Source organism: Anastrepha obliqua, chromosome 3 (assembly GCF_027943255.1).
Source record: "Anastrepha obliqua isolate idAnaObli1 chromosome 3, idAnaObli1_1.0, whole genome shotgun sequence".
Lineage (NCBI taxonomy): Eukaryota > Metazoa > Arthropoda > Insecta > Diptera > Tephritidae > Anastrepha > Anastrepha obliqua.
In genome coordinates this window covers 129,925,472-129,939,159 of record NC_072894.1, presented here as the reverse complement: position 1 = coordinate 129,939,159, position 13,688 = coordinate 129,925,472, and the positions used below count along the sequence as shown (strand labels likewise).

Genomic DNA, 13,688 nt, shown 5'->3' with positions numbered 1-13,688 from the left:
GGTGGATTTATTATAGGTGACAGCATTCACGCAGCTGAATTTTTCACCGTAGATATGGCTTAAATCAAAATGATTACTGATTTTGACGTGATGCTTGGACCAAACGCAACAACAAATACATGTAGGGTTTTACTTATATGTGGTTGCTGTCACCTATAATAAATCCACCTTGAAAGTAACTGATTTTTAACGGCGCAACCATAGTACTCAATTCGCCTTGAGTTACTGTTATGTGGCAGGTGGGTGTGCAGTGTTTAATACCTTGGACAAATAGTAAATGTTTACCAAGTTCTATTGAAATATAGTTATTTATTTTTGTTTGAACTATGACGTGCAAAGACAAACCGACGGACGGACAGACATGGATAAAAGTCGATTAAAATCTGATAATTTATATAAGGAATCAGTATGACCGAAAAATTTAATGTCTCATAAAATACTGACTAAAAATACTGTCTAGAAATAAAAGTCCAATATGATAGTTATTTTTGTTTGAAAAAATAAAAATCCTGATACACATGGTTACCTTCGGTCCATTTTTTATAAAAAATTTCACTTCATTTAGAATTGGATTTTGAAATCGATTCTACATAGAATTTGCTTGCGTATTAAAAATTGTACCAGTTCAATTGGACTTGAGGTCCAAACCATATTGTAATAATACAAAGTGTGCCAGACAGTTTGATGTACGCGCGTTCGAAGTTTCCTTAATTTCATTTTTGATTTTAACTTATACTCTGAATTTTTAAAAGTTCTTGAATACATCGGGTGTTTTTTAAGAGTTTGAGGGCCTAAAATGATAATACAAAACATACCATAAATACTGTTGGAATGCATTTTTTTTATTCTAATCTGGTGTTCTGGATGATTTCATGTTATTTATTTTTTGAATATTATATCCGGCTACGAGTTACATTGTCCATTCGACCAATTAACTTTTCCCATTAAATCTGACCGTATGGCGTCTATGTTGGCTTTAATATTGCAATAAACCAATTGTATTTCGAAATAAATAAGGGCCGATGATGCAGTTAGCGTGTAAACCGCAAGTAAAATGGACGAAATGCTCTATTAACTTCGCATTTTTCAAAGTAAATTTTCAAACAAAATAATAAATCTTCACAATTCGGAAGCGTTGTTCTGCCGTTAAACGATTCACGATGACTTACCAAACCTTACTAAACAGAAATGTCAACACAGTTTGCCATTGTCAGCTGTAAAACCCTAGTTATCGATATCTATACTTCTTATACATATATACATAATTTTTATGAGGACCTTTTTCATGGCAGAAATACACTCGGAGGTTTGCCATTGAATGCCGAGGGGCGACCGCTATTAGAAAAATGTTTTTCTTAATTTTGGTGTTTCACCGAGATTCGAACCTACGTTCGCTCTGTGAATTCCGAATGGTAATCACGCACCAACCCATTCGGCTACGGCGGCCGCCTGCATTAACCCTCCGATGCTCATATGGGTCTGGCCAGACCCATTCGATCTTTAAATGTATGTAGATCTTTTATTTTTAATATCTGAGGCTTCTTAGTCCATGACTTCCTAAAATGTAGTGTGCTAAACACAATGAAGTAGCAAAATTAAGATTTTTGCTATATTTGTTGTAAAATAATAATTTTGAACTAATTTCGTTAATTAAGCTCACATGGGTCTGTGCAGACCCATATAAGCTTCTCATGTAAATTAGTTAACCGTTAGGTGTAAACAACTAAACTGTTAGCGGAGGCAGCGGCAGAGATAATTTTTTAGTTGACATTTGAAAATTAAAGTCAACACGTGTTTTTTAATTAGTGGGAAGTGTTTTTTTTAAATAAAATGGAACAAGTATATATGGATGAAGTTGATGTGATGACGCGTTTGCTTCGTAAGCTAAGTGCAGCAAATGTAAGTCCGGAAGAACGTCAGCGACTTCAGGCACAAATTGAAGAAATTATGAGACAGGAGACCGATCCATTTGAAACAAGTGGCGACATAGAAGATGATGAATATTTTCCGGATGAAGATGACTTCGGTGAAGCATCAGATATTGCTGGTGTATTCCACTCGAATTCTCAGCCAGCGAAAGAATTGTGGGTCAGTTACAATATGCCAATTTATAAGGCCACTATGTCATTGAATCGGTTCAAGAGCTTAACTACTTTCATCCGTTTCGATAACAGTGGTACTCGTGCTGAGAGGTTGAAGCAAGGCAAATCTGCTGCCCTGGACGATGTATGGCTCATGCTGATGGCCAATTTAGAGAAAGCATACACTCCGGATTGCCATGTAACCGTCGATGAACAGTTATTTCCATATCGTGGGCGCACTCGATTCACACAATATATTCCGAGTAAGCCGGCAAAATATGGCATGAAAGTGTGGTGGACTTGTGACTCTGTTTCAAACTACCCTTTGAAAGGTATAATTTATACCGGAAAACCACCAGGTGTCCAGCGAGAAACGAATCAAGGTGAACGGGTCGTCATGAAATTGATGGAAAATTACAGCGGTAGGACTGTTTATGTTGACAATTTTTTTTCAACATACAACTTGGCAGAAATGTTGATGGATGGTAGAGTGGCTTTCGTCGGTACCGTAAGAAAAAATAAGACCTTCATTCCGCATGAATTGTTTAACCCGAAGCGTGATGTTAAAATCACTTTATTTTGTTATCACAATAATAATATCGCTCTGTGCTCGTATATGGCAAAGCCGAAAAAGCCAGTAATTATGTTATCCACTGCCCATTACCGTCAAAGCACCGATCCATTGAAAGGACTCAAGCCAGATCAAATTTTGGACTACAAATAATTTAAAGCGGGGGTAGATACAATGGATCAAATGTTGACTCGCTATTCGTGCAAATGCTCGACAAACCGTTGGCCACTAGCAATGTTTTATAATATGCTTGATATTGCCGGTTTGGCCTCATTCATCATCTATGACGAGCTGAATCCGGCAAAGCAGAGTGATAAGAGGCGCTCATTTATCATTGAATTGGCACGGCAGCTAGTTATCCCACATATGACGAAACGGGCGACTAACCCATTAGTATGGAGGTTTGCTCATATAAGACAAGCAATGAATCTTTTCAATATCAAGGTGAGTATGAATTATATACACACCTACATATATCTCCACGTATAAAGATATGTGTATGCATGTATTCATATTTACTAATTTAAAATAAATTATTTCGCTACTTTTAGGTGCCGGAATCTTGTTCATCGACATCAGATGCAGCACAGCAACAATCATATGCTCGAGTTCCTTCCGTGTTGGTCATCGTGCTACCATTGTGCTGCTTCTGCTTCGAAAAAGCGACGTAAAACTCGTTATAACTGCAGAAAATGTAATCGTCCCATATGTCTTAATGAACATTCCATGCAACTATATAGTTGTAAACCCAATTGCTCTTCGTAATTAATACTAATCCGTTCAAATAAAAAAATAAAATTATTTTTAAAACCGTATTTCTTACATTATTTGTATGGGTCTGGGCAGACCCTTATGATGCACTTACCGCATCATACGGCACCGAACATCGGAGGGTTAACTTTACTTCATGTTTTATTACCCAACACTTACACTGATTTCTGCGAAATATTTTATTCTGTATGTTTTTTCTTGCCACAATTTGTAAGAGTATTGAATGCTTTATTTTTCTTCCAAGTAATTTCTCAATCTCTGCGGTGTGCAAGCTTTGTTTACGGGAAAATCCCCATAAAATCTGTATTCTAAGCTCAGTTGTATAAATTGCATACATACATTCTCATTAATATACATACATAAGTACAAAAATACAAAAAACAATCTACGTCACAAATTACAACGTAGCAATCTTGGAAAACGACTTAGTAGCCCACTTTAGCACAGTGCATTGCCAGTTGGCTTCAGTCGATCGTTGCATTCGGTATGGTTTCTCTTTTAAATAAGTTACTGGTCATATGCTTATCGCTTATTCCTGCGGGATATGCTCATAGGTCAAACACTGTTGTAGATCGTGATGTGAGAGTTAATTTACGTGGTCAAGGTGTAGTGGTTGGTAATTGGAATACTACAAAATGGACGAGCCAAGCTTATATGCAATTCCGTGGCATACCCTATGCTGAGTCACCTAGTGGAGCACTGAGATTTAAAGTAGACAACGAAAAATATGCACATTGCTATTATTAATTACTGTTGTTTAATCTCTTTTAGCCACCAGTGCCTCGAACACCGTGGTCGGAAGCTTTTGCAGCCACCGAATATGGCCGAATTTGTCCGCAATTGTTCACATACAACCGTTTGCCGGCTGATAAGCTACAGGGTGATCTTGAAGATTGTCTCACCTTAAACATCTTTACCAAAAATGTATGTTGGATCTAAATATGCACTTACATACACATATGTATATGTATACACATATATAACGGATGGCGCAAAATTAACCATTCAACTTTTTACTAAAAAAAAAAATTATTTTGAATGACGGAAATCTTTATTTTGACCCTTACGTCCTCCATTGCTTGTCTGTTTGTATGCTACAGCTGTCTAGCTCACAAGTGTCAAATATGATTGCCGTAGGACGATATTTGCAAATATTATAAATCTTTCCATAATTGATTAATTTTGCGCCACCTGTTACATTCTACAAATTGAGCTTTAAATTATATTGATTTTGAAGATTTCATTCTTTACATGAACATACTCGTACATATATACATACTGACTCCATTCTATTTGATTATGTGTCCCTCATAGCTAAAAGCCAAACAACCAGTGATGTTCTATGTTCACGGCGGTAGCTTACAAGTTGGTTTTGCTTCAGATTACCCAGCAGGTTATTTGCTCGAGGAAGACATTGTGCTAGTGGTGATTCAATATCGTCTCGGTGTACTTGGTTTCTCCGGCACGCAAACACCCGAAATGCCCGGTAACCTTGGCCTCATGGACACAATGCTGGCGCTGCAATGGGTGCAGCAACACATCTCTGCATTCGGTGGTGACAAATCGCAAGTTACCGTGTTTGGTGAGAGCTCAGGTGGGGAATTGGGCGGCGCGTTGCTAGTGAGTCCCAAAACACCACCACAGACCTTCCAACGGCTCATTATACAATCTGGATCGGTTGTGGATAAATTTGCTGTAAATCAGGAGCCACGCGCGCAAGTGGAACGCGTTTGCCGATCATTGAAGTGTGAACACTGTGAGCGATTGAATGAAGCTCAGCGATGCTTGAAACGAGCGGCTGTGATGGATATTTTGAAGGCGGCGGAAAGTGTAAGCGCGCACTCTGCTTCTTGCCCTCTCTCTCACTCTTTGCAGAAAGTAAAACTGATACTAAGTATTTTAAAATTTAGGAACGGTATGGCTTGATTATTGGCGATAATTATGGCACGGTTCCACAGCATCCAGCCCAGCTTATTGAGGCCACCAATAGAAGCGTGTCTCTGTTGACCGGTTTTACAAAGCATGATGGCTCGCTGGTGCTGGGATGTGAGTACTGAAATACGCATCTACGTTTCATGTTTTTGTTTTCTAATTAATTGTTTTCTTACTCGCTTCGCAAAAGGGTATTATGACGAGTTCAAAGTGGGGCATGCAAATATGAACGCAGTTACCGTGGGAGAGTTCGCCACTGGTTTGATGAATTGGATGAACGATACAACCGGCTTAACCAACAATGCATTGACGCGATTACTATTCCCTGCGGAACTATGGCACAGCGTTGATCATAAGCGCGCCTTGCCCGCGTACTTTGATGTGAGCCATGAGTCTCGGTTTCATATAGCGTAAATTGTACTTATTTTCAACATTCCTCTTTAAATGTCTTTAAAGCTCGCTAACATACTTTACTTCAAATCGACCATGATTGGATTCACAAACAAGCTATTCAGCAAAGCAAACCTCGCTCCCATTTATTTCTATACCTTTGACTATGCTGGTGAGAAAACTAATTTTGGATTTGACTTGGGCAATTCTCAGTACCCTTTCAATGGTGGTGTACACCACACGGACGAATTGCTTTACCTATTCCCCACGAAAGAGCTAAATGTTTTGGACACGGAGGTGTCGAAAAAGATGGTGGCCTTGTGGGTATCTTTTGCAATCACTGGGGTGCCAAAAGTGGCTGAAGCGCCTGAAATTTTGCCCATGAATTGTAAGTGTAGTCGCAATTTTTGCCATAATACCAATCAGCTTATTATTTTTTTAACAGCGGTAAGAGGCCCATATTTCCATATAAATAAGGAAATTAAAATGGATGACGACTTATTAAAGGAATTTACCGCAACCGTAGACGATCCGGACAATAAGAAGCTAGATCGCCCTAATAAGAGCTTTTGAAATGAAAATAAAACTCGAATATGCTCTATGTAAAATCTTATCTTTAAAATCTGTTTTCTGTTTACAAATACTCGCAACACTTACCATTTTTTGTTAACTTAAATAAATCTTTTGCTTTATTGTTTGCTTCATTAAAAAGTTGTCTCGCATTTCTTTATCGATTTGGTTGGTTGGTATTGTTTGGGATTGGATGAGGGTAAACAACTCTAGGGTTTCCTTAAGCTTTCAAAGCACTTCACACACATACATATTTATAGTTACACACACTTATGCATATATGTATATTTACACTAAAAAGAAATCGCTGGACTGGCCTGTTTGTAATGTCTAGATTTTGCCATTTTAATTGTTGCTCTGTTTACACCGACTTAACAGTCGGTTAAGGGTTTAAGCCCTCATTGTTAGCTTCGACTGGCACGTATTATGTAGGCACTCGTTTTTTGCCATTCAACATTTAAGCCATTTTGCTTTAATTTAACCCTTATCTGTAGTCTCGCCCAGAATTCAAATAGCGGTGCATGCACATGTACATACCCACACATACGAGTACAAGCACGGTATATATCTCACCCGCATTTGGTTGTCTCTACAATTCCATTTTACTTGATTTTTTAAGCGTTTTTAACTTGGATTTGCTGTGACGGTCATGGCGGTCTTTGGCCGCTTTGTCTCCGTTCATAAGTCATCGTCTGCTTTGCGTTTGTTGTTTTGCGTATTGCTGGCTTTTCTTTATCCAAACGGATTAAGATTTGCACAAGTTTTGTCGAATTAACAAGTCCAATCTTGGCATTTGTTAGAAACTTGCATGGATTCCGATTGCTCACAGGTAAACGCGATGCGCGACTAAGGAAAAAGCGTTGGATTAGAAAATCAGTAGGAAAAAATCAATGACATTTAGCAAGAAACGAGAAATCAATGATGGTTTATTGGCATATGTAAATGGATGACGTATTTACAATTTGGAAGTAACGGAAAAAGAACATAAGTTTATCCCCTTTCTGAAAAGGTAGTAGAAAATTTAAAAAAAGGTCGATGTAAAAATACAGGGTGTTTTTTTAGAGGTTAGGTTTTCAAGTTGGCACTACTTTTTTCGTAGATGGTCTTTTTGACAGCTGTCACTTGATTTATGCTCAGTTTGGTTTGCCATTTCATAATGAATAGACTTACACCTGAACAACGTTTGCAAATCGTGCAAATTTATTACGAAAATAATGGTCGCGCGCTGCGTCCAATATTTGGTGGACATAATCGTCCATCAGAGTCACTAATTCGATTAACCATGGATCGGTTTCGCACCACGTTTGCTCTAGTGGATAATACGCATCCTCAGAGACCTCGTACAGTGCGCACCGAAGACGCTATTGCTGCTGTGGAGCAGAGTATCGAAGAAGACCCGAATGAGTCCATCCGCCATCGCGCGCAGCAATTGAAGATGTGCCCATCCACTTTATGGAAGATTTTGCGGAAGGATCTTGGTTTGTGGGCTTACAAAATCCAACTCGTGCAAGAATTGAAGCCGAACGACCATCAAGCGCGTCGCACGTTCGGTGAATGGGCCCAAAACGAGATGGCCACCGATCCCGATTTTCACAAGAAAATTTTGTTCAGCGATGAATCCCACTTTTGGTTGAATGGGTATGTCAATAAGCAAAATTGTCGCATTTGGAGTGAACATAATCCACAAGCCATTGCTGAGACGCCGTTACATCCTCAAAAAGTCACTGTTTGGTGTGCTCTATGGGCAGAGGGAATCATTGGTCCATATTTCTTTAAAAATGAAGCCGGCCATAATGTTACAGTCAATGGAGAGCGCTATAGAGCCATGATTAATGACTTTTTCGTGCCTGAATTGGACGATGTTGATGTGGACGACCTTTGGTTGCAACAAGACGGCGCTACATGCCATACAGCCAACGCAACAATCGATTTATTGAAGGAAACTTTTAGTGAGCGCATTATCTCGCGCCGTGGACCTGTGGCGTGGCCTCCAAGATCGTGCGATATAACACCGCTGGACTATTTCTTGTGGGGCTATGTGAAGTCGCTTGTCTACGCAGATAAGCCCGAGACGATTGACGTCTTGGAAGAGAATATTCGGCGCGTTATTGCTGACATACGGCCCCAATTGCTGCAAAAAGTGGTCGAAAATTGGGCTTCTCGGCTGGAATTTATTCGAGCCAGCCGCGGCGGCCACTTGCCCGAAATCATTTTTAAAACATAATGGCAAACCCTTATCTTTATAATAAAGCTAAATTCTTGGCCATAACATTAAATTATATACGTTTTATTTCATCTTGAAAACCTAACCTCTAAAAAAAACACCCTTTATAATAATTGTATGCTACTTTATGAATGGTACTTAATTGTTTACATTTTTAACTTAAAAATTAGTTAACGCGTTTTTATAAAGAAATAAAATACAACTTTAGTTAGTATTTCCAACTTCGTTGTTGGATTTTAAAAATTTTTGTAATTTTAGCTAACTTTCAATTGCCAATTTATTGTTTTGGTTGTGCCTTTCATCTTTTTAATCTGCCCCTCAGAGGTTATTTGCCTGACGTTGGACTTGAATTTAGCCGTTTTAACAAGTCGTTTCTTAAGATGGGCCAATTATCTTTCTAGATGAAACACACATCAATCAGTGTATGATCTAAATAAAAAATTCGTTTAAACAAATATATCACTTTTTAAATAAAAAAATTTACTCAGTTTGCGTAGAAGCGTCAACCAAAGGATGGATCGGCTCGGACTCATTCCAGCAATGCAAAATTTCGACAGGCATCGGAAGAGCATCAATAGACACTAGATTTCGAAAATCGTTGCCGAAAAGTGATACACGCAAATTTTTCATCTGGTTTCAATGCAGTGCCGCACGATTTTACTCAATCATATACATATATATAATTGGCGTTTACGCCCCTTTTTTGGGTGTTTGGCCGAGCTCCTCCTCCTATTTGTGGTGTGCGTCTTGATGTTGTTTCACAAATGGAGGGACCTACAGCCGACTCTGAACGGCAGATATTTTTTTTATGCGGAGCTTTTTCATGACAGAAATACACTCGGGGGCTTGCCATTGCCTGCCGAGGGGCGACCGCTATTAGAAAAAACAATAATAACAATAGACTTCTTCTTTTCGCCAAGCGTTAGCAAGGTATAACCATGCTCGCTGCCGGTGAACCTTGCTCGATAACTTTGTTGTTGCTTTCGCATGCAAATTTTTCGTCAAGTTAGTTGAGCAAAAAGAAAGCGAGCAGAGAAGTGGTGAATAGAAAAGGCCTGTTATTGCCTGCTAACTTTTTAGCAGAATTTTTTATTTTTATACTCTTGAGTACTTTTTCTTTGGATTTTGCTCTTGTCAGCGTGGCTTCAAACGTGGAAAATCTACGTTTGATCAGATTTAGGCAATACGTTAAACCTCAGAAAGGGCTTCCTTACAACAAATCCACAGCTGATTTTGTCAAATTCACTGGGAGTCGAGTAGCGGTACAGCGATATGTGGAACCTTCTGTTTTTTCTCAACTGTGACCAGCTTTAAGTAGTTCAATAAGTTCGCTAAAGCCTTCGTTTAGCCTGGTTATGCGACTGAGAAAAAGTCTTCAGGTACTTTTCTCCATAATATTCAGATATTTTCTAAGTTGGTTACACAATCTATTCCCTATTTGCCTAAAAACACAGCCATAATTGTTAATACTAGCACATCTTTATTTTGACGATTTTTAATTTGTCTTCCAAGTGCATTAGTTTCTTGTAACTTGCAACCTGCCGCAGCGTCTATCTTTTATGACACAATTTACGTTTATTGTCCTGTATCGAAGAGATTTGCCGGCAATCGACAATCGGCAACCGGCTGCTACTCAAGCTGGGAGAGAGTGCGCTGCATTGAGAAGTGGAAATGTCAAAGTATGTAAGTGTGTGTGCCTGGTTGGGTGTATACTTGGGTGTGTGTGTGTGAGCATGTGCATGCAACACAATTTTTTTTTGATATCCTTTTTCTGGCTGTAAATATTACATGCTACATACAGTATAAGGAATCTGCACCTGTCTTCGTAAATGAGTCCTGGGTGTCGCCGTTGTTCTTCTTGGCTTCTTTCTCGGTCAAAATGAATGACTGTTAGTTTAGCTGACGACTGACTGACTGACTAGTTGTCTGTGTTGACTGCTGTAACTTGTCGGCTGTTGGCGCAAACTTAGGTATATACTCAGGCATACAATCTTAGCAGCGACCCGCTCAATGATGAGCAACAACATTAGCCATTGTAGCCGGTTTAGTGAGCACAGGACACTTCAAGGGAGTGTAGGGTCGGCAAGGTGGTAAAAACCATATGCCCTTCATTGCTTGTAATCGGTTGTGACTTTTAATAAAAACTACACTACACTAATAAAAACTGCCGCTTTGCCAATGTTGCTAAATAAAGGCCTCCCATCGCATTGATGTGCATGTTTTTTAGATCGTCCTGCAATCGTCTCAGTACTCCTATTAGACGCAACAAAGACGCGTGTCGCATGCCATTGCTTTAGAAACAATTTCAACTGAATTAAATTGCAAATCACAACACTAAGGTAAGTGTTTATCATAGGTACATTTATGCATGTAAATAAATTTATTTTAGTATTTTACTTTGCAGCTGAGAGCAGAAAATAATTTCACTAACAAATGTTCGGACTTAATTTTATCAGCTTACGGACAAGCGGCTGTTGCACCTTCGATATGATTTTTTCTGCCCATTCTTCTACCGCAGGTCTTCTCCTTCGGCAATCCAATAAAGTTTTTTTGTTGTTGTTGACCTGCTGCCACTTTGGCTACACCTGTCGTCAATTCTGCTACCTTTTTCTTGTAATTTTTTTCGTTCGGCGGTTTTTATGTGTTATTTTTCCATTTGTTCCTTTAATGTTGTTGTTGTTGTGCCTGCTGCCGGTGGCTCTCTTGCTACAGCAATCGTTTTGACCCAATTTAAGTATCATCGATTTTTTGCTCATCTTTTTGGAAATTTTCGCTTTTGTGTATCTTGCTTTGCTTTGCGAGATGGATGAACAAATCTCAGCCGATGATTTATTGAGGTTTTGTATTTTGAATTGGTTCAGAAATGCATGTAAACATGCATACATAGTTAATATGAAGATTTAGAACGTTACTACTGACAGATTTTGTAGTCACTTAATAAAAATTATAGTAATAATTGAACTGCGTTGGAGGAAAATTTGTTAGAGATGGGGCTTGGCAAAGCATTGATAACTTCCAATTTAGCCTGTATTCATCAGCACAAAAAGTTTTCGAAAACCGTTTCTTGGATTTTTACGTATATTTTCGTGCTAAAGGCTGCAGTGAGATATGGGGAGGAAGGGACGCTCAGGCGAAAAGCAAATGAAACTAATTTTCAAACCCGTCCGATTCGTCCATAGGCGTTGTCGAGATTTTAAATGTGTATTTAAATAAAAAATACAAAAGACGAGAAATAGGAGAAGCATATCCATCTGTATTACAGTCAATAACTTTTCAACTTCCTTTGGTGAAGTTTATAAGATTTTTCCTTGAGCGAGCTTTTCAAGAATTAAATAACAAAAAAATATGACAAAAAAGATATTAAAATTATGGTGACATTCAACTGTGGTTTAGTTAGAAATAGAGCTGATAGTTTTAGTTTCATTTGACTAGTTTTCGAGAATTTGGGCATTAGAAGGTAGAAACTTAGTATTCATATATGCGTTTATAACTATGAATATATTCAGGGTACAGAAGTGCAAATGCAAATGTTTACTTAATTCAACAACAACAACATAAAGGCTACGATGATTTTTGATGCCACGAAAGATAACCAAAAAGTTGTTCGAATCAAGATATTAATAATAGACTGACATACACACTTCAAATTGGTTCCCTTTTAATTTGTGCTGTACGTTCTGATATCGATTATGAATGTAGAGCCCGACAATTTTATTCCGACTTTGAATAGCAGTTAGCATTCGAAGGTGTGCCATTGCCAGTTGAGCGTAACAGTTTTTAGGCAATTTTTTTCATACTTTATGTTCACGAAGAGGACGAGTTCAGAATGTCTAGGTCTAACACAAGCATAATTTGTTCTATCACTTTCATTTTATTTTTAATGATTTCCGTAAATCAGTAGTTGTTCTAGCTCTCAGGCGAGGCAATGCCAATGAAGCAACTAATTTATTTTCCATTCTGTATTTGAAGAAAGGAGGTATGGACTAGTGGTGAGACTATTCGAATAAAAATTATTCGAATAATAAAATCTTTTATTCGAGAGGTATTCGTAATTCGAATAATATTTATTCGAATTTTTTATTCGTTTATTCGAATAATGCTATTCGAATACCTCACTATTCGAATACCTCACTATTCGAATACCTTACTATTCGAATACCTTTCTATTCGAATACCTTACTATTCGAATACTTCACTATTCGAATACTTCACTATTCGAATATTTTTGGTAAATATTTACTTAGATTAGCGGACTACTAATCGGTTTCTGTACAAGTGCATGTACCTATGTATGCAAATTCAAAAACCACGCAAAGGCTTATATTAAATGAAAATACTACCTACTTTTTATTGTAAGGTATTCGAATAGTGAGGTATTCGAATAGTAAGGTATTCGAATAGTAAGGTATTCGAATAGTAAGGTATTCGAATAGTGAGGTATTCGAATAGTAAGGTATTCGAATAGTGAGGTATTCGAATAGTAAGGTATTCGAATATTGAACTATTCGAATTATTTGAAACGAATAGTATTATTCGTTCATGATTCGGATCTCAGGCTTTTGAGCCTCTAAACCTGTATTGATTTTGCTGCTGTTATGAGTCAGTGCGATCATTAGGAAGGTTTATACTTTTTACTATAAATCACTTATTTTGAAGATCTGAAACTTCAAGCGTAAAGATGTGAGATGTTTTTTATAATCCATTGTCGTAGCTCGAAAATTTCTCAAAGCGTTGTACCGAAAGCAGTATGATTCTCTACATAACTTCTGTAGCTGCCTGCATCGCATTCTCCTTAAATGTAACCACATTTTATATTTTCCAGATGTGATATATTGCGGCATTCTGAACTATATTTTTCTTGAGCAATCAATTTCAATACGCAAACTTTGTCTCTCCATTTCTATATTTCCAGGTGTTTTCCATTAAGTAACATCTCTAGATGTAGATATTATAAATAACTTTGTAAATATGTCGATATGTATGTAGACAGCTTAAGGTTTATTCTCTTTCGTTACAATTAAGCATTTTTTAGTGCTATTCGTTATGCTTTTTTGGTAATTTAGCGCACGCGCGCGCTTCTTCATTCCATTCCACTCGCTTGCACCACTTACACCAACCACTTGCTGTCGTGGCATCTCAAATCGAACAT

At 38.0% G+C, this 13,688-nt stretch overlaps 1 protein-coding gene across 1 annotated transcript; it reads left to right on the top strand.

Annotated features, from left to right (window-relative positions):
• Window positions 1-3,866: 3,866 nt before the first annotated feature.
• LOC129240289 (glutactin-like) lies at window positions 3,867-6,456 on the top strand. Its single transcript, XM_054875996.1, has 7 exons — window positions 3,867-4,134; window positions 4,195-4,347; window positions 4,738-5,253; window positions 5,334-5,469; window positions 5,546-5,736; window positions 5,812-6,133; window positions 6,191-6,456. The coding sequence occupies exons 1-7, from the start codon at window positions 3,910-3,912 to the stop codon at window positions 6,316-6,318; spliced, it is 1,671 nt and encodes a 556-aa protein (XP_054731971.1). The 5' UTR covers window positions 3,867-3,909; the 3' UTR covers window positions 6,319-6,456.
• The last annotated feature ends 7,232 nt before the right edge of the window (window positions 6,457-13,688 follow it).